The sequence below is a fragment of the Planococcus citri genome, chromosome 2 (assembly GCF_950023065.1).
Source record: "Planococcus citri chromosome 2, ihPlaCitr1.1, whole genome shotgun sequence".
NCBI classification, from domain to species: Eukaryota; Metazoa; Arthropoda; class Insecta; order Hemiptera; family Pseudococcidae; genus Planococcus; species Planococcus citri.
This window is the reverse complement of record NC_088678.1, coordinates 16,339,044-16,358,291: the sequence shown is the minus strand read 5'-3', so window position 1 is coordinate 16,358,291 and position 19,248 is coordinate 16,339,044. Positions and strand designations below refer to the sequence as shown.

At 34.3% G+C, this 19,248-nt stretch overlaps 1 protein-coding gene across 4 annotated transcripts in view; it reads left to right on the top strand.

Moving 5' to 3' along the window:
- Positions 1 to 19,248, top strand: part of Ten-m (teneurin transmembrane protein Ten-m) — a 444,946-nt gene that overhangs the window by 420,378 nt on the left and 5,320 nt on the right. For 3 of the 4 annotated variants that reach the window (XM_065348771.1, XM_065348769.1, XM_065348772.1), the window contains exons 7-30: positions 2,094 to 2,371; positions 2,457 to 2,679; positions 2,759 to 2,953; positions 3,024 to 3,342; positions 3,421 to 3,647; positions 3,851 to 4,058; positions 7,407 to 7,433; positions 8,154 to 8,370; positions 8,451 to 8,627; positions 8,713 to 8,948; positions 11,264 to 11,689; positions 11,780 to 12,015; positions 12,085 to 12,242; positions 12,312 to 12,591; positions 12,680 to 12,860; positions 12,948 to 13,194; positions 13,270 to 13,606; positions 13,700 to 13,951; positions 14,045 to 14,210; positions 14,292 to 14,469; positions 17,253 to 17,707; positions 17,795 to 18,052; positions 18,134 to 18,362; positions 18,461 to 19,124. In XM_065348771.1, the coding sequence (XP_065204843.1) occupies positions 2,094 to 2,371; positions 2,457 to 2,679; positions 2,759 to 2,953; positions 3,024 to 3,342; positions 3,421 to 3,647; positions 3,851 to 4,058; positions 7,407 to 7,433; positions 8,154 to 8,370; positions 8,451 to 8,627; positions 8,713 to 8,948; positions 11,264 to 11,689; positions 11,780 to 12,015; positions 12,085 to 12,242; positions 12,312 to 12,591; positions 12,680 to 12,860; positions 12,948 to 13,194; positions 13,270 to 13,606; positions 13,700 to 13,951; positions 14,045 to 14,210; positions 14,292 to 14,469; positions 17,253 to 17,707; positions 17,795 to 18,052; positions 18,134 to 18,362; positions 18,461 to 19,124 (6,174 nt within the window). The remainder of the gene's footprint in view (positions 1 to 2,093; positions 2,372 to 2,456; positions 2,680 to 2,758; positions 2,954 to 3,023; positions 3,343 to 3,420; positions 3,648 to 3,850; positions 4,059 to 7,406; positions 7,434 to 8,153; positions 8,371 to 8,450; positions 8,628 to 8,712; positions 8,949 to 11,263; positions 11,690 to 11,779; positions 12,016 to 12,084; positions 12,243 to 12,311; positions 12,592 to 12,679; positions 12,861 to 12,947; positions 13,195 to 13,269; positions 13,607 to 13,699; positions 13,952 to 14,044; positions 14,211 to 14,291; positions 14,470 to 17,252; positions 17,708 to 17,794; positions 18,053 to 18,133; positions 18,363 to 18,460; positions 19,125 to 19,248) is intronic. The other variant, XM_065348770.1, reaches the window with a different exon arrangement.

The window sequence follows — 19,248 nt, the reverse complement described above, 5'->3', positions numbered from 1 at the left end:
GTTTATTGGGAGTTTAGAACATACTCTTTTGAAGTAACGGTTCAAATCGGAAAAAGGGCCAGTTCAAAAGTTTAGAAATTGACTGAAAACAGCTTTTTTGAATTTTTTATGCATATTTTTTCAAAAATTCAAAAATCAACTTAGGAGCTTAAAATTCAGGTTATTGGGGTTTTAGGACATACTCTTTAGAACTGGCTTGATTTCGTTTAAACGAGAAGGGCCAGTTCAAACATTTTAAAAATCATCCTTGATACAGCTTTTTTGAATTTTTTTAATAATGATTATAAGCATAATATGTATACTTAATTAAATCTAGCAAAAATCCAAAAATGAACTTTTTGGAAATTGGGAGTTAAGAACATGCTCTTTTGAAGTAGTGTTCAAATCGGAAAAAGGGCCAGTTCAAAAGTTTAGAAATTGACTAAAAACAGCTTTTTTGAATTTTTTATACATATTTTTTCAAAAATTCAAAAATCAACTTAGGAGCTTAAAATTTAGGTTATTGGGGCTTTAGGACAATATGCTATTTCTTAGTTTAGTTCAAATAGAAGTGGGTCAGTTTAAAAAGTTCAAAAATCTTCAAAACTTTTTTTTTTGAATTTTTTTTCAATTCTCAAAAATTTGCTAAAAATTCAAAAATGAACTTTAGGATCTGAAGTTAAGACCTGAAATTTTTTAATTGGGATTTTAGGTCATGCTCTTCCGAACTTACTTGGTTTCGTTCGAATTGAAGAGCGTCAGTTCAGAAAGTTTAAAAATCCTCTAAACGGTTTTTTTGAATTTTCAAAAATTTGATAAAAATCCAAAAATGAACTTTAGGACCTGAAATTTCGTTTATTGGGGTTTTAAGGCATGTTCTTTAGGACTTGCTTGGATTCGTTCAAATCAGAGGGGCTAGTTCAAAAACTTTGAAAAGCGCAATTGAAGCAGCTTTTAAAATTTGTCAAGTTTTTAAAAATTTACTGCTGAATTTTAGGACCTGAAATGTTTTTATTAGGTTTTAGGACATGCTCTTTCGAACTTGCTTGGCTTCGTTCAAAACGGAGAAGGCCAGTTCAACGTTTTTTTTTCCTGGGCAGGCCAGGAAAGTTCTGTTATCTCAAAGCAATAAATTCAATATTTTTTCTTCAATTTTCAATGTTTTTATTTTTCCTGGTGACCATTGTGCACCTTGCTCAAATGTAGGCTCATTTCTTTTCATCCATATTCATCTCAAAAAAGGGCAATTGCTGTTCATTTCCTTTAACCTGAGCCCTGGGCAATGAATTTTCATCAGTGATGATTTCACGTTTGCAAGTTGTGCACTCTGTAATTCACTTTTTCCCCTTTCGCTGTTATTCTTTATGAGGATGTGCTATAATCTTGGAAAATAAATCCAACTTTTCATTTTTCATCAAAGGCGATCTTCATTTTACACAATTGAGGCCATCTTTGGTGTAAGTTGTGCACCTTGCTCAAATGTCCCATTTATTTTTCCACCCAACTTGAATTTCCGTTCAAAGACTCATTTTCAAAACTCACAGTAACTGGTCATTTTCTTCAACCTGTGCAAAAAATCCTCACAAAAAATGATTTCATGTCAGTAAGTTGTGCACTCAATGATTCAACGATTCATTTCTCTGTTTGTTTGGGTTCTCTTCATGATGAGAATGTGCTTTAACCTAAAAAAATGAATTCTATTATCATTTTCCATCAAAGATGGTCTTCATTTCATATTAATGGGGTTTTCTCAAGTGTCGGTTGTGCACTCTGCTCGAATAACAAATGCATTTCTCCACCTAATCCTCATTTCTGTTAATTTATCCATCTTTAAAACTCTATTGCTGTTCATTTCCATTGACCTGAGCAATAAATCCTTACTAAAAAGTCACTTCACGTTTGCAAGTTGTGCACTCAGCAATTTATTTCTCTTCTTTTTTTGCATTCTTTTCACTTTGCTTGTAGTTTGGGTTGGTTTGAGTTTACCTAATGCACGTCTATAATAATTTGGTAGTTTGGAACATAATTTTAGTTTAATATCTCAAAATGGATATCTACTGATCCTCTGTTGACTTTTGGACATTTCACTCAATTGTGCCCCCCTCTTCTTCCAGGAACAAAAACGCAACCAACCAGGACGATACCACCGGACGGAACGACATTCTCGGAGATCAAATTCGGCCAAAAAATAACCAACGAAGTGGCTCCGTATAGTTACTGGAACATGCAGTTCTACCAATCGGAACCTGCGTACGTTAAATTTGATTACAGTTTTCCAAAAGGTGCTAGCGTGGCTGTGTACGGGCGTAAGAACGCGTTACCAACTCATACGCAATACCATATGGTAGAATTATTGAACGGAGTCAGGAACAGAGGAACGAGAACGTCACATGTAAGCTAAAATAAATCAGATCTTCGCATCAATTAATTATTCCCGAATGAAAACTCAGTTTCCTAATTTGAAATACTTTCCACAGCCGCAAACCAGTGTCGAAAAAGAAGTAACTCATTTCTTGGAACCGGGTCAGTGGTTCTTATCACTGTACAATGATAACGGTGACCCTGCTACCATCTCTGTAATGGCTGCTGTTTCTGAAGATATGACTCAGAGTTGTCCCAACGGTTGCAGTAGTCGAGGTCACTGTGTACTTGGCAGATGCAAGTGTAATACTGGTTTTGGAGGTGACGACTGCAGTCAGAGTAAGTTCCAAGAAGTCATCTCTTGAGTAGATTCCATAGTCGTGAGCCTTACTCGTATTAACGAAATCCCAATTTGCAGATGTTTGTCCAGTGCTGTGCAATCAACGTGGAGACTATATCAATGGCGAATGCCAATGCAACCCAGGTTGGAAAGGTAAAGATTGCAGTCTACGATACGACGAATGTGAAATTCCTGATTGCAACGGACACGGACAATGCTCCAATGGCCAATGCGTTTGTATACGAGGATTCAAGGGCAAATTCTGCGAAGAAGGTAAGCATTTCATCAATAAAAGCCAATCTTTCAGCATCTTTGCAGATTCTAATCAATACTATGTTTCCAGTTGACTGTCCGCATCCAACTTGCAATGGTCACGGATTCTGTATGGAAGGCACATGTGTCTGCAAAAAGGGATGGAAAGGAGTCGACTGCAGTCAAACTGACAAAGATGCTCTTCAATGTCTTCCTGATTGCTCTGGTCATGGCAAGTTTGACCTGGAAACTCAAACCTGCAACTGTGATCCACTTTGGTCCGGCGATGACTGCTCTAGAGAACTGTGCGATCTGGACTGTGGTCCTCATGGGCATTGCGTTGGTGAAACGTGTACTTGTAACTTGGGATGGAGTGGCGAATACTGCAATGTGAAGCTGTGTGATCCAAGGTAAGTCTTACAGAACCAAGAACCTTTTTAATGAGTCATCATCTCACATTCAATTAACGATACAAATCTTTTGAAAAGGTGCAACGAACACGGTCAATGTAAAAATGGAACTTGCCTCTGTGTAACCGGCTGGAACGGCAAACATTGCACTCTAGAAGGATGTCCAAACTCATGCTCGAGTCACGGCCAATGCAGAGTGAACATCGACAACGCCTGGGAATGCCAATGTACCGAAGGATGGTACGGTAGAGATTGCAATACCCAATTGGAATTGAACTGTAACGACGGACGGGATAACGATAAAGGTACCTATAAGTTAAACCATTTAAAACTATTCATTCATTCGTTCGTTCGTTTTAGAAAAAAAAATCCCAAACTTTCAAAGGTTTGCAAAAAAATATAAAAAGGATACCAATACGGTCCTACATCTGCGGCTTTATATACCGCCATAAACGTCCTATACTCGTATATACCTAGCTAGACCTTTAACAAATGTAAAAATTTCCAGATGGTTTGACCGACTGCGAAGATCCGGAATGTTGTAAAAACGAAGCGTGCAGAAATAGCCAATTATGCGTTTCCGCTCCGTTGCCCAAAAACATACTCAATAAAAAACAACCGCCCATCGTTACAGCCTCGTTTTTCGAGCGCTCCAAGTTCCTAATCGAGGAAGGAAGCTTGCAAAATTACGCCAGACAAGATAATTTCAACGAAAGGTAACGAAATTTCATCCTTTTTTTATTTTATCGTTACCTAAGCCTACCTACCTACATCGAAACATACGTAGCTTCTCCCAAAATTCATAATACATACATACTCGTATACCTACGAGTTGAATTTTTTTTTTCGAACTTATCTCGATGATAAATGAGAATTTTGAAAAAAAAAAGATTTTTCATTAAAAAATACAATTTTTTTTTTCGTAGGTAGGTTAATCATCTTGATAGCACTGTTGCTCTTCTTCTTGTTTTTTTTTCGCTTTTGTGACCATGTGAAACTATTTCTCCAATTCTGTCTTGTCTTCCATATTTTTGTAATTTATGTTGATGTTTATTTTACTACTACTATACTAATTCTAACTATATTGGTCAATGAATGGTGGAAGTACTCACACTAAGTACCTGTTTTTTTTTACTCTTACTGTTGTATCACGGCGTAAATATGTTGACACGGAAATCGATATTTTTTGTCAAATTCTCGTGATTACCGCAATTTACCGAGAATCACTGGTATTGTACCAGATTTACAGCACCATTTCATGAATGTCTATTATCACTGTACTGGCTGCCTTGCATAAAGTGTTCAAATCCTTATTACACTCCAAATTACCATCAATTACCACGATTTTCTTCATAATTACCAGTAATGACGGTAATTTACGGTGTAATTACCTGGAATTACGCGGTATGTTTCAACAATTACGTCGTAATTACCAATAATTGGAAATTTTTTGTCGTGAATACTCAAAAAAATACAGTAATTTACGTCGTAATTACCAAGTATGATTATAATTTGAATTGTAATTACCAGTAATTACAAGAATCTGTGAAAATTACGATAATTACCGATAATTTACCGTGTAATTACGGTAAATTACCCGGTAATTACCGCTATTTAAAGATATTTACTCAGAAATCTAACTGGAAATTACCAGTATTTATTATTTAACGTAATTTACCTTGTAATCACCAGTGTTTTTTTTTCTTGAAATTTTTAGTTGATAATTGTCTTTTATTTTTTGAATTTTAGAATTTTTTTTAGGATTTGAACCCTAATTTTTTTCCAAAATCAATTCCTTGTCATAATTTTTTTTTTTTTTTGAAATCTGATGAAAAAAATTCAGATTAGACTCGTCGTTTTAAGTTTGGTAATTGACCTATGAATTACCAGTAATTACGATTTGAGAAAAATTACAATACGTAATTATCAATCATTTTAGTAATTTATGCTTCCTCAACAATTTCTTGAAGTCATATTTTGGAAAAACTGAAGTAACATTTCGTTAAAATTAATTGAGTAATTTCAGTAAAATTGGGTAATTTTGGAAAATAGAGCAGTAAAATTTGGTAATTTTGGGGAAAAATGAGTAATTTTGGTGAAATTGCGTAAATTTTGGAAGAACTTGTAAAATTTTGGTATAATTGGGTAATTTTGGTAAAATTGAGTAATTTTGGTAAAATTGAGTAATTTTGGTAAAAATGAGTAATTTTGGTAAAATTGAATAATTTTGGTAAAATTGAGTAATTTTGGTAAAATTGCATGTTTGGTAAAATTGGGTAAGTTTAGGAAAAACTGGGTAGTTTTGGGTAAACTTGGGTAATTTTGTAAAATTTTGGGTAAAATTTGGCAACTTTGGGAAAAATTGGAAAATTTTGGTAAAGGTGGGTAATTTTGATAAAATTAGGTAATTTTGGTAACATTGGATGAATTTGGTAAAATTGAGTAATTTTGGGTAAAGTTGTGCAATTTTAGGTAACTCAGGGTAGTTTTGGCAAAATTGAGTAATTTTGGTAAGATCGGGTAAATTTTGGAAAAACTTGGAAAATTTTGGTAAAATTGAGTAATCTTGGTAAAATTTTGGGTGAAATTTGGTAACATTGGGAAAAATTGAAAAATTTTGGTAAAGCTAGATACTTTTGATGAAATTAGGTAATTTTGGTAACATTGGATGAATTTGGTAAAATTGAGTAATTGTGGGTAAAGTTGGGCAATTTTAGGTAACTCAGGGTGATTTTGGTAAAATTGGGTATTGGGTGAATTGAGCAATTATTTTGGTAAATTTGGGTAATTCGGAGAAAAATTGAAAAATTTTAGTAAAATTGGATAAATTTTGTAAAATTGGGTAATTTTGGAAAAACTGGGATAAATCTGGTAAAATTGGGTAATTTTGGTAAAATTGGGTAATTTTGGTAAAATTGGGTAATGTTGGTAAAATTGGGTAATTTTGGCAAAATTGAAAAATTTTGGTAAAATTAGGTAAATATTGCTACAATTTGGTAATTTTTGGAAAAACTGGGATAAATCTGGTAAAATTGAGTAATTTTGGAAGAAATTGGGAAATTTTGGTAAAATTGAGAAATTTTGGTAAAATTGAGAAATTTTGGTAAAATTGAGAAATTTTGGTAAAATTGAGAAATTTTGGTAAAATTGAGATATTTTGGTAATATTGGGTAAATATTGCTACAATTTGGTGATTTTTGGAAAAACTGGGATAAATCTGGTAAAATTGAGTAATTTTGGAAGAAATTGGAAAATTTTGGTAAAATTGAATAAATTTGGTAAAATTGAGAAATTTTGGTAAAATTTGGTAAATATTGCTACAATTTGGTAATTTTTGGAAAAACTGGGATAAATCTGGTAAAATTGAGTAATTTTGGAAGAAATTGGAAAATTTGGTAAGATTGGGTAAATTTGGGTAAAATGAGGTAATTTTGGTTAAAGTATGGTAACTTTGGTAAAATTGACAGTATGTTTGAATTCAATGACAATAATGACAGCAGCAGGGAGGGTTGTTCCAAGCAATAATGGTGAGTCCTTGAGTAACATTTTGAGTTTCCTTTGATGCCTTGAATACCACTTTTAACCATAGGTAATACTTTATACTAACGGTAATATTGGTAATTCATGAGTAATTTTGTGCGAATTTGAATTATTTCAAAGATTTTTGGTAATTATTCCACGGCTGCGTTGTTTTTTATGCAACCAGAGTTTTGCCATATTTACGCCGGTATACAAACGTTGTTTTTGTACGTGTTATATGTGTTAAGTTAGTGCTACTAGCAATGTAGTAAGTGTTGTGGTGTATGTGTGTAAATGTGAATTCGTTCCTACCTTTACAGACTGGTCAAAAAAAAACTGAAAATAAAAATCCAAAATTTCCAACCAAAAATTGAAAATTAAATAGATATTTTTCGGATTAAAAATATTCGTTTTTATTCGCCTATTTTGGAAATCATATCGTTTGCTAGTAGCACATACCTACATTTAACGATGAACAAAAAAAAATTGATCAAAATTTTATCTGACAATAAAATTGATTTGAAAATCTCTCTTAACGCTGCTAGCAATTATTGGAGACATCTAAATACAAGGTAAGAAATATTCTACGAAATTGAAAGATACCACGTATAGGTATTTTTTTACATTTTTTTTTTTTTTGTTAGTATCCGTACAATATATTATATTAGAGTAGAGACGTAGTTAGAGTACCGTGAAAATAAAAATGAAAATTGAAAAATGAAATAAACAAAAAAACACCGAAGATAAAAGAGAAAGGGTATTTTCACTATAATGCGGGCACACACAATGCAATTCCGATAAATCTGTAAAGGTTTCGCTTTTATTCATACGACTTGATTATTACGATAAAATTACTACCCGATGTAATTTTAATAAGTGTACGAAAAAAAAAGGGTCAAGTTTTGTACCGAAAGGGAAAAAATGATAATTACATGCATGTTTTATCGATTGAATTCTATATCCTTGATTCCTTTGTGTATTTGTCTGTTGCAATATCCTTTTTGTTTGCGCTTTTGTATGCTGCTTTATTGTTAATGTACCTAGACTTAGTCAAACATACACGTGTGGTTGTTTTTTTGGACAGCCGCGAAAAATAATACAAGACTCGAGTTTTTTCATCAACTCGAGTGCTTAGTTCCATATAAGGTGGTTGTGTGTGTGTAATGTGTACTGTAAACTGTGTTGTAGTTGTCACGCATTATTTTTAAAAACGCTTAATAGGCTTTTGAGAGAATGATTGGGTACATATCAAGAGGATGGTATAATTAACCTGAGATCTTTTCCTTGTATAGCCGATCAGCAGTGGTTCGAGGAAGAGTTGTGACCAGTATGGGTATGGGATTGATGGGTGTCAGAGTCAGCACGAGCACACCTCTGGAAGGATTCACATTGACCAGAGAAGACGGCGAATTCGATTTATTAGTCAATGGAGGCGGTGCTGTTGTACTGCAGTTTGGTCGAAGCCCCTTTAAACCGCAAAGTTTTGTTACTTATGTGCCATGGAATGAAGTAAGTATCCGGAGGATCGAATCAACTGAGGGTTGGATCCGAACAAATACGCGGATATTAACGATATATTTTTTTTACAGATTGTGATCATCAACACGGTAGTTATGTCATTGGGTGATGAAAAGGCGGTTATTGTTGCTCCCCAGACGTGCAAATCGCATAATTACGATGTAATGAAACCGATTGTATTGGCTACGTGGAAACACAGCTTCCAAGGAGGGTGTCCGGATAAAAGTGCCATATTAGCCGAATCTCAGGTACATTGAGGGTGGAAATTAATAAAGCCATAGAGTTAAAGTACATACATAAAATGGGGGTTTAATGAGACGAATTTTTTTGCAGGTGGTACAAGAAAGTGTTCAGATTCCGGGTACTGGATTAAACTTGATTTATCATAGTTCAAAATCACCCGGATATTTGTCAACTATTCAACTTCAGTTGACCCCTGATGTTATTCCACAAACTCTGAAATTGATTCATTTGATTATCGCCATCGAAGGTATACTGTTTGAGAAGACTTTCGAAGCTGATCCCAATATTCGATACACTTACGCTTGGAATCGACTTAATGTGTACAAGTGAGTCCCCCTCTTGATTTTTAGGCATTTTTCAAAGAATTTTGATGAACCTTGAAACCAAAGAATTCGTTTCAACTGAATTTATGACCTCCGTTTGATCGATGAAGGCATAATTTTTCAAAATATCTCCCTAATGGTTCAAAATTTGTATTCATTTTCGCCATTTTTGATAAAATTGTATGACTGAAAGTGTTTGGTAAGCTGAAGCTTTGGCAGGACTTATTTTCTTATTTTTTAATGGGGGGGGGGGGATACAAGTCATTCCAGTCAGAATTTTTTGAGTCAAAATTTTTTAATTTCTCAAAAAAAGTGAGCAGGGAAAGTTAAAAAATTTAAAACTCCTAAAAAAATCAAAAATGAGATTTTTATTTTCATGGGGAATTTTGGCAAAAAGGATGCAACTTGTAGCAAATTTTTGCAAACAAAATTGTGAATTTCTTCAAGAATTTTGGCAAAGGCAGAAATTTTATGTCACTTTCGTAAAAATTGTGAACTTATTTTTAAAAATTTTGCTAAAAATCTTGACAGTGTTGCCAAATAAACAAGACTTCTTTCGAGCGTTTTTGGCCAAAAAAAACTCCTGGAAATATTGCATAAAAATTGTAACTTTTTTTTAGAAATTTTGGAGAAAATTGGAAAATGTTTTTAAAATTGTGTAAATTTGGGTAGAATTGGGTAAAATTGAATTTACATGAGTAAATTGAGTAATATTGATAAAATTTGGTAATTTTGGGAGAAAAGGACAATTTTGGTAAAATTGGGTAGTTTTGGAAAAAGGTGAGAAATTTACTAAAACTGAATAAATTTGGTAAAATTGGGAAATTTTCATAAAACTGGGTCAATTTAGTTTAAATTTAGCTAACTTAGGGAAAATTGAAAAAGTTTGGCAAAATTGGGTAATTTTGGGAGAAATTGAAAAAATGTTGGTAAAATTGGATGGTTTTAATAACATTGGGTAATTTTGGAAAAATTGGGTAATATTGGAAAAGTTGGGTAATTTTGATGAAATTGGTTAAAGCAGTTCAAAATTTGGTACTTTTGGGAAAAATTCAAATATTTTGGTAAATTGGGTAATTTTGGGAGAGATTGAAATAATTTTGGTAAAATTGGGTGGTTTTGATAAAATTGGGTAATTTTGGTGAAATTGGGTAACTTTGGGAGAAATTGAAAAAAATGTCAGTAAAATTCGGTGGTTTTAATAACATTGAGTAATTTTGGGAAAATTGGGTAATTTTGATAAAATTGGGTAAATGCAGTTCAAAAGTTGGTAATTTTGGAAAAAATTTAAATATTTTGGTAAATTGGGTAATTTTGGTAGAAATTGGGTGGTTTTGATAAAATTGGGTAAATTCAGTTTAATATATTTGGTAATTTTGGAAAAAATTGAAATATTTTAGTAAAATTGGGCGGTTTTGATGAAATTAGATAATTTTGGCAAAATTGCGTAATTTTGTTAAAATTGGGTAACTCTGGTAAATTTTGGCAATTTTGATAAAATTGAGTAAATTTAGTTTAAAATTGAAAACATTTTGGTAAAATTAGACGGTTTTGATAAAATTAGATAATTTGGTCAAAATTGAGTAATTTTGTTAAAATTGGGTAATTCTGGTAAATTTGGGTAATTTTTGTAAATTTGGGTGATTTTGGTAAATTTGGGTAATTTTGGTAAATTTGAGTAATTTTGGTAAATTTGGGTAATTTTGGTAAATTTGGGTAATTTGGGTAAATTTGGGTAATTTGGGTAATTTTTGGTAAATTTGGTTAATTTTGATAAAAATTAGTAAATTTAGTTTAAAAATTGAGAAAATTTTGTTGAAATTGGGTGGTTTTGATAAAATGAGCAAACTTGGGTAATTTGGGCAAAATTGGTCAGTTCCTGGTATTTGATTTAAAAAAAAAACACTTTTTAGGGATAAAAACAAAATTTTTAGCAAAACAAAACTCTTGGAGATTTTGACAAAAATTGTGATTCTTTCTCAAAATTTTAGCATAAATTAGGATTTTTTTGGCAATATTAGCGCAAAAAACAGGAATTTTTTTGAACAATTGTTTGCAAAAAAAAGTAGGACTTTTCTATACGTTTGACAAAAACAGGATTTTTTCAACAATGTTGTCATTTTTTTATTTGGAAATCGGGGGGGGGGGAGTTGGCGAAGAAAGAATTTCGCAATTAATTTTTTTTTCAAAATTCTGCAGTGGAAGAATGTGAACTGAAAAATTCAAAATTTGTTTTTAAAAAAATGACAAAAGTTAGATTTGTAGGATTTCTTCATTATCAGTTTCAAATCAACTAATCTTCGAATGTATAATTTTAGACAACGAGTTTACGGTGTGACTACAGCCATCGTAAAAGTAGGCTACGAATACACCGATTGCAAAGACATCTTGTGGGACACGCAGACAACGAAGCTAAGCGGAAACGACATGAGCATCTCAGAAGTCGGTGGCTGGAATCTGGATATCCATCACAGATACAATTTCCACGAAGGTATTTTGCAAAAAGGAGACGGATCTAATATCTACTTGAAGCATAAACCGCGAGTTATCCGATCTAGTCTTGGAGATGGACACCAGAGACCTCTGGAATGTTCAGATTGCGATGGAAGTTCTGGCGAAAAGACTCGACTACTGGCTCCTGTGGCTTTGGCTGCTGCTGCTGATGGATCTCTTTTTATCGGCGATTTTAATCTGATTCGAAGACGTATGGTAGATGGCGTTGTTAGAACTGTAGTTAGATTGAAGTGAGTTTGAAAAAAAAATCGATTACAAATTATTTTGGTAAATATTGCAAGAATATTGGTTCTAAAAGAGGTGTTTTGTTTTTGTTGCAGTGTTACCAAAGTAGCCTATAGATATCACGTAGCTCTGAGTCCGTTAGATGGTACTTTGTTCATATCTGACCCCGAGAGTCATCAGATTTTGAAAGTTCGCGACGTCAATGATTTCTCTGACCCGGATCGTAATTGGGAACCTTTTGTCGGATCCGGAGAAAGGTGCTTGCCCGGAGATGAGGCTCATTGCGGTGATGGTACTCTCGCCAGAGATGCCAAATTGGCTTACCCTAAAGGTAAAGAAAATTTTTTCAAACCGTCATTGTCTCAAATATGCATATTCTTCAATCTAAATATCTTTCTAGGTGTTGCCATTTCCGCTGAAAATATATTATACTTTGCTGACGGTACAAATATTCGAATGGTGGACCGAGATGGTATCGTTACCACGATAATTGGCAACCATATGCATAAATCGCACTGGAAACCGATGCCTTGTGAAGGAACCCTGAGTCTAGAAGAGGTAAATTGCCAAATCCTGAGCTAAATTTTTTTTAAAGGGCATGTTCTGAGCTGTTTGAATTTTTTTTAGGTTCATCTGAGATGGCCAACTGATCTAGCTATTAATCCATTGGATAATAGCTTGCATATTATCGACGATCATATGATTCTAAGGCTTACAGCTGATGGTAGAGTGAAAGTTGTCGCTGGTCGACCTCTCCATTGCCCTCCTACTGCACATTTCGATACAGATTTAGAATTCGCCACCCAAGCTACTCTAGTCATGCCCCAAAGTATCACATTTGCTACAAATGGCGACCTATATGTGGGAGAATCCGATTCTCAAAGAATCAATAGAGTCAGGATTGTTGGTAAGTACAGCTTCGAGGATAGATCCAAGAGTTTCCAGGTCACCAAGTGATCGATGAATTAATCAATGATTATTTTTTTCAATCGTAGGAACCGATGGCAGAATAATTCATTACGCTGGTTCCGAATCCAAATGCAACTGCCTCGATAAGAAATGCGACTGTTACGAAGAAAGTCACCTATTGGCAGCGAATGCTAAATTCAATACCATCTCTGCTATCGCTATTACCCCCGATGGCGTTCTGTATATCGCTGATCAAGCCAACTACAGGTACTTTGAATCACTCCAGATGGAGATTTTCCTCCCAACACACAACTTGCCTACCAGGTATTAATGGAATAATTTTCGCCATTCCAGAGTGCGATCGATCACCGCTAGCATTCCGGAAGAAACAGACGATCGTGAATACGAAGTATACGCTCCAGAAACCCAAGAACTCTACGTCTTCAATAGATTCGGCCAACATATCGCTACCAAGAACATCCTAACTGGTGAAATCAGCTACACATTTGCTTACAGCGTGAACACCAGCAGTGGAAAGCTCAGCACGATCACAGATACTGCTGGAAACAAGGTCTTCTTGCTGAGAGATTATTCTAGTCAGGTTGGTAAACTTCACCCATAGTAAGATTGGTTTGATTTTTTACTAGTTCTAATTTGTACCATTTGTTCTATTCAGGTCAACTCTATTGAAAATACCAAAGGTCAGAAATGTCGATTGAGAATGTCACGAATGAGAATGCTGAGTGAGATCACAACTCCTGATAATTACAATATCACCTTCGATTACCACGGAGATACTGGATTACTAAGGAGTAAATTGGATTCGGCTGGAAGAAGCTATGTTTACCATTACGATGATTTTGGTCGACTTACCGGAGCTGTTACCCCGACTGGTAAAGCTATCAATCTCGCTTTTGATCTCAGTATCAAAGGAGCTACTGTCAAGGCCACCTATGACGATAAGCAATCCATCTCTATGACCGTACGTGGCTCTTCTGTGATCACCAAGACAGGTAAATTCATAACTTCCACACATTTATGGTACCTACTTCATAGTTTGAAAAATGTACATATTTTAACACGTGATCGATTTTGTAACCCTACAGGAGAATCTGAAAGACGAACGTCGATTTCGAATGATGGCAGTTTGCTAACAGTGTTGCCCTGGGGAAGCACAATCAGCACGGAAATGGTCCCATATCCGATTTTAGCCGATATGGATACCATCTTAGCTGAGAGCTATCCAGTACCAGCCAAACAAAAGACCGAAATTGGATCCGACCTAACGAACCGATTCGAATGGAAATATTTCCTTAGAAAAGTACCTATTGGTTCCAAACAGAAAGCTCCTGCTACAGGTATGTAATTCAACTTGGAATCGAGTTCATCAAACTGCTTGGTCTGAATTATTGTACCTTAATCCTTCTAACCGTTCACCTTATCGCACACAGGTAAACCAATCCAAGTAGGCAGAAAGTTGAGAATCAATGGCCAAAATCTTCTGACACTTGAATACGATCGTGAATCGAAAACCATGGCTGTGTTCTTAGACGATCATGTTGAATTACTCAATGTCACTTATGATCGTACCGCTAGACCGGTGAAATGGATACCAAAGTGAGTCTTTGAGCATTTTTTTCTACTTACCTATCTGAAATTTGATCAAATGATCTAATGCAACGTTTACCTATTCTTCAGGAATAGTGCTTTCGCTGGAGTTCAACTTGAGTACGATAGATTCAGCAGACTCAGCGTCTGGCGTTGGGGAGCACTGACCGAAAAATACGGATACGATAGGGCTGGTCGATTATCAGAGATTCGTTATGCAGATGATACTTCCACAGTTTACGCTTTCAAGGATATGTTCAGCAGTCTTGTGAGTATTATGACAATAAATTCTAGTAATATTGGATCACACATCTGGAGTAATAAGTAATGTCACTGGGGGGGAGGGGGGGGGTGTTCGCCAGATTTTCAAAAATAAAAAAATTACCAGTAATTCACCGAAAATTACTGATGATTTACAAATAACGTGGCAAATACTACCAAATCCACCCCGCCCTCCTCCCACATAGAAAAAGTAATTCGCGATAAATCACAAGTGATTTACTTGGCAATTTTACCATTCAAGACTGGAAATCTCCACCCCACCAAAAAATAGAGATTTACTGAAAATTATCTGTAACTTTACAAATACGATGAAATATCACCATTTACCCTAAATCACTACCAAATTTTCGGAAATTTATCAGGATTGATGGTAATTTACCAAAACCTGTAATTACTTGTAAAATACCAAAATTAATTGTAATTTTACCAAATTACCCGTAATTTACCAAAATTACCATAAATGTGCCAAAATTATTTGCTAAAAATTTTCACCAAGATTACAATTATCATCATGTTACCAAAATTACCTGCAATTCGTCAAAATTACCTGTAATTTACCATAATTACTCATACCAAAATTTACAATGGTTTAATAATTTACCAAAATAAGCCATAATTTACCAAAATGAGCCATAATTTACCAAAATGAGCCATAATTTACCAAAATTACCCATAATTTACCAGAATTACCCATAATTTACCATAATTACCCATAATTTACCATAATTACCCATAATTTACCATAATTACCCATAATTTACCAAAATTATTTGCTAAAAAATTTCACTTTCATTATCAAAAATGTATACATATAAATTTCCTGTAATTTACCATAATTACCCATAATTTTACCAAAATAACATATCATTTACCAAAATTACCTATTGTTTACCAAAATTTACTGTAATTTACCAAAACATACTGTAATTTATAAAAATTCTAATTTAAAAAAATTTATTAACATCAATAATAATTTACCAAAATTACCGATAAGTTACCTAAATTACTCGTAATTTACCTAAATTACTCGTAATTTACCTAAATTATCCGTAATTTACCAAAATTACCGACAATTTGTCCAAAATTACCCTAATTTACCATAAATACTTGTAATTTACCAAAATTCTCCAAATTATTTGCCAAGAAATTTTACTTTCATTACCAAAAATATATATAAATTACCTGTAATTTGCCCAAACTTACAGTAATTTCCCTAAATTTACAGTAATTTATCAAAATTTAATGTTTTTATTAAAATTTTTTGCTGAAAGTTTTTATCTAAAGGAGGGGCTATACTGAATTTAACCGTAAACTTAAACTTAACCCTAGAAGTTAAACAAAGTCAAAGTTACCGGACGTTAAATTCAGTATAAACCAAGCTAAAGTATAAGTTAAGGGAATAAGTATCCCCTTAAATTCAGTATAGCCCATCCTAAAATTAGTAAAAATTTATCAACATTACCAATAATTTACCAAAATTACCTGTAATTTACCAAGATTACCTGTAATTTACCAAGATTACCTGTAATTTACCAAAATTACCCTAATTTACCAAAAATTACCCTAATTTACCAAAAATTACCCTAATTTACCAAAAATTACCCTAATTTACCAAAAATTACGCTAATTTACCATAAATATTTATAATTTACCAAAATTATTTGTCAAAAAATTTCACTTTTATTACCAAAAATCTATATAAATTACCAGTAATTTACCATAATTACTCATAATTTACCAAAACTACATATCATTTACCAAAATTTACATCAATTTACCAAATTTTACCGTAATTTATCAAAATTTTTTGTTAAAAGTTTTTGTTAAAATTAGTGAAAATTTATTAACGTTACCAATAATTTACCAAAATTACCTGTAATTTACCAAGATTACCTATAATTTACCAAAAATACCCTAATTTACCAAAAATTATCCTAATTTACCATAAACTACCCTAGTTTACCAAAAATATTTATAATTTACCAAAATTTACCGTAATTTATCAACATTTTTTGCTAAAAGTTTTTGTCAAAATTAGTAAAAATTTATTAACATTACCAATAATTTACCAAAATTACCTGTAACTTACTAAATTTACCAGTAATTTACCCAAATTACCCGTAATTCACCGAATTACCCGTAATTCACCCAAATTACCCGTAATTTACCAAAATAACCCATAATTTACCAAAATTATTTGTAATTTATCAAAATTATTTGCTAAAACATTTTACTTTACATTACCAAAAACTTATATAAATTACCAGTATTTTACCAAAATTACCAGAAATTTATTTTTGAAAAAACCGTTTCCAAATCCTAATTAGCGATTTCCCGAGAATTACTTGGTAGTGTCGATTAATCGATAATCACCAATATTTCACCCAAGAGTACTAGTAATTTACCGAAAATTACCGGTAATTTCCGTATTTTTATAAGTCTGACAAAATATTGAGAATTTATCGCAATTTTTCCAAATCCCCCCCCCCACCCTCCCTCCGCCCGTCAACACAAAAATTGAACACATTCAGGCCAAATTTTCTTTTTTTCCAACTTTATTGAATAAGATGGGTCTTTAGTGGCGAGACTTGACTCAAAATCTTGGAAATTTTTCGATCATCCAATCACGTACTTTAGGTAGGTACCTATTTCTGACCACACTCATGAAAATCAAAGCAGAATCTATGCATTACTCCTGATGTCTTGTAAGCAATACCTACTCAGACCAGCCATACCAGCATATAATACTAATCTTATTTTACTTCACAGCCATTAAAAGTGACCACTCCTCGAGGAAGCGATTACCTACTGGAATACGACGACGCCGGAGCATTGAAATCCCTAACCACCCCTCGAGGCCATATCCACACCTTCAGTCTACAAACCTCACTCGGCTTCTACAAGTACCAATATTACTCTCCAGTCAGCCGTCATCCGTTCGAATTACACTATAACGAAGAAGGCAAAATCATGGCCAAGCTGTACCCTCACCATTCTGGAAAAGTTACCTACGTTTATGACCAGTCTGGTCGCATTGATACCGTCTTGACTGGATTATCTTCCATCCACTATACGTATCAAGAAAGCACGAATTTGATCAAGAATATCGATACGATCGAGCCAGGATTCGAACTTAAGAACGAGTTCAAGTATCATGGAGGGTTGTTGAAGGATGAAAATCTTCGGTTTGGTACCAAGAGCAATTTACACAATGTGCAGATTAAGTAAGTACCTATTTGGATTGGCTTCATTCAAGGAGTACATTTTCAATCAATTATGGGACGGTTTGATTAATGATTTATTTTTTTTAGATATCAATACGATGGCAATGCTAGAGTATCGCTGATTGAGGTAGCAGTCGATAATAAAGATCTTCCAACGATGCACGTGAAATATAATCCGAATTTGGGCAGTTTGGAGAGCATCAATGATTTACGAATTTACAGAAACGCTTTCAACAGATCTGTTGTCCAAGATAACGCCAAACAATACTTTATGGTTACCGAATGTGATTCTCACGCTAGGATTAAGACGGTCACTGTGAATATTAAATCTTTCGATGTGTACAAGTGAGTCTTAAATTTGCATTCGACTTTTTCTCATGCCAGGTATTTCTCTGGGCATTTACTAAATGTTTTTTTCATTCGCAGGATGGAGCTAGAATACGACGCGAGAAGTAGAATATCTAATCAAAAGATCAGCTACGGACGAAACACGATCGTCGATAGGATGGCTTACAGCGCCGATGGCCATTTACTCGAAGTAGTTGGTAAAAGTAACTGGAAATATTTATACGATGAAAATGGCAACGCTGTAGGCATCGTCGACCAAAGCCAGAAATTAACTCTAGGATACGATAGCGGCGACAGAATCGTTCAAGTGAGTTAATTACCCTCTCATTAGACCTACTCTAGAATATATTTTTTACATAGTCAATTTCTAATCCTTCCCCAATCACTTTCTCTCTCTTGGTGCAGGTTGGAGACATCGAATTGAAAGGATACGACGTCCGAGGCTTCGTCGTCCGCAACGGCCAAGCTAAGCTAAGCTACGACGAAAGTGGCCACCTAAGTCATGCCACAGACGGTGAAACCTTCAGCACATTTTACCGATACGATCACCGAGGCAGACTCATCTCGATCCACGACACCACCGGAAACGTCACCCAATTCTTATACACAGATCCCCATCGACCTGAACTCATCACCATACTCCATAATCCCAAACACAGACGCACCTACACCTACCTGTACGACGATAACGATGTCCTAGTCGCCATCGAATCTGCCGACCAAAGATATTACGTCGCTCCGGATCAGAATGGATCACCTATGGTGGTATTCGACACGAATGGAAATGTAGTCAAGGAAATCAAAAGAACCCCATTCGGTAAAATCATCTCGGATTCGAATATCGCTTTGTATATTCCGGTCGGATTCCAAAGAAGTATACCCGATCCGCATACTGGACTCGTGTATTTAAATAAAAGATGGTACGATCCTAGTGTCGGACAGTGGATGACGCCTGATTGGGAGAAGTTGGCGAATCAGATGACGACTCCGACTGATATCTTTATATATCGGTTCCACAACAACGATCCTATTAATCCGTTCAAGATGCAGAGAGTGAACTACATGACTGGTGAGTTTTGATCAGTGATAGTTGAAATTAGCTTAGTGGGAAATTTTTGCGGAAAAAATCTGAGTATATCAAGAATTCACCTTGAAACTCCTCAAATGTCGCATGGGAAATGACCCCCCCCCCC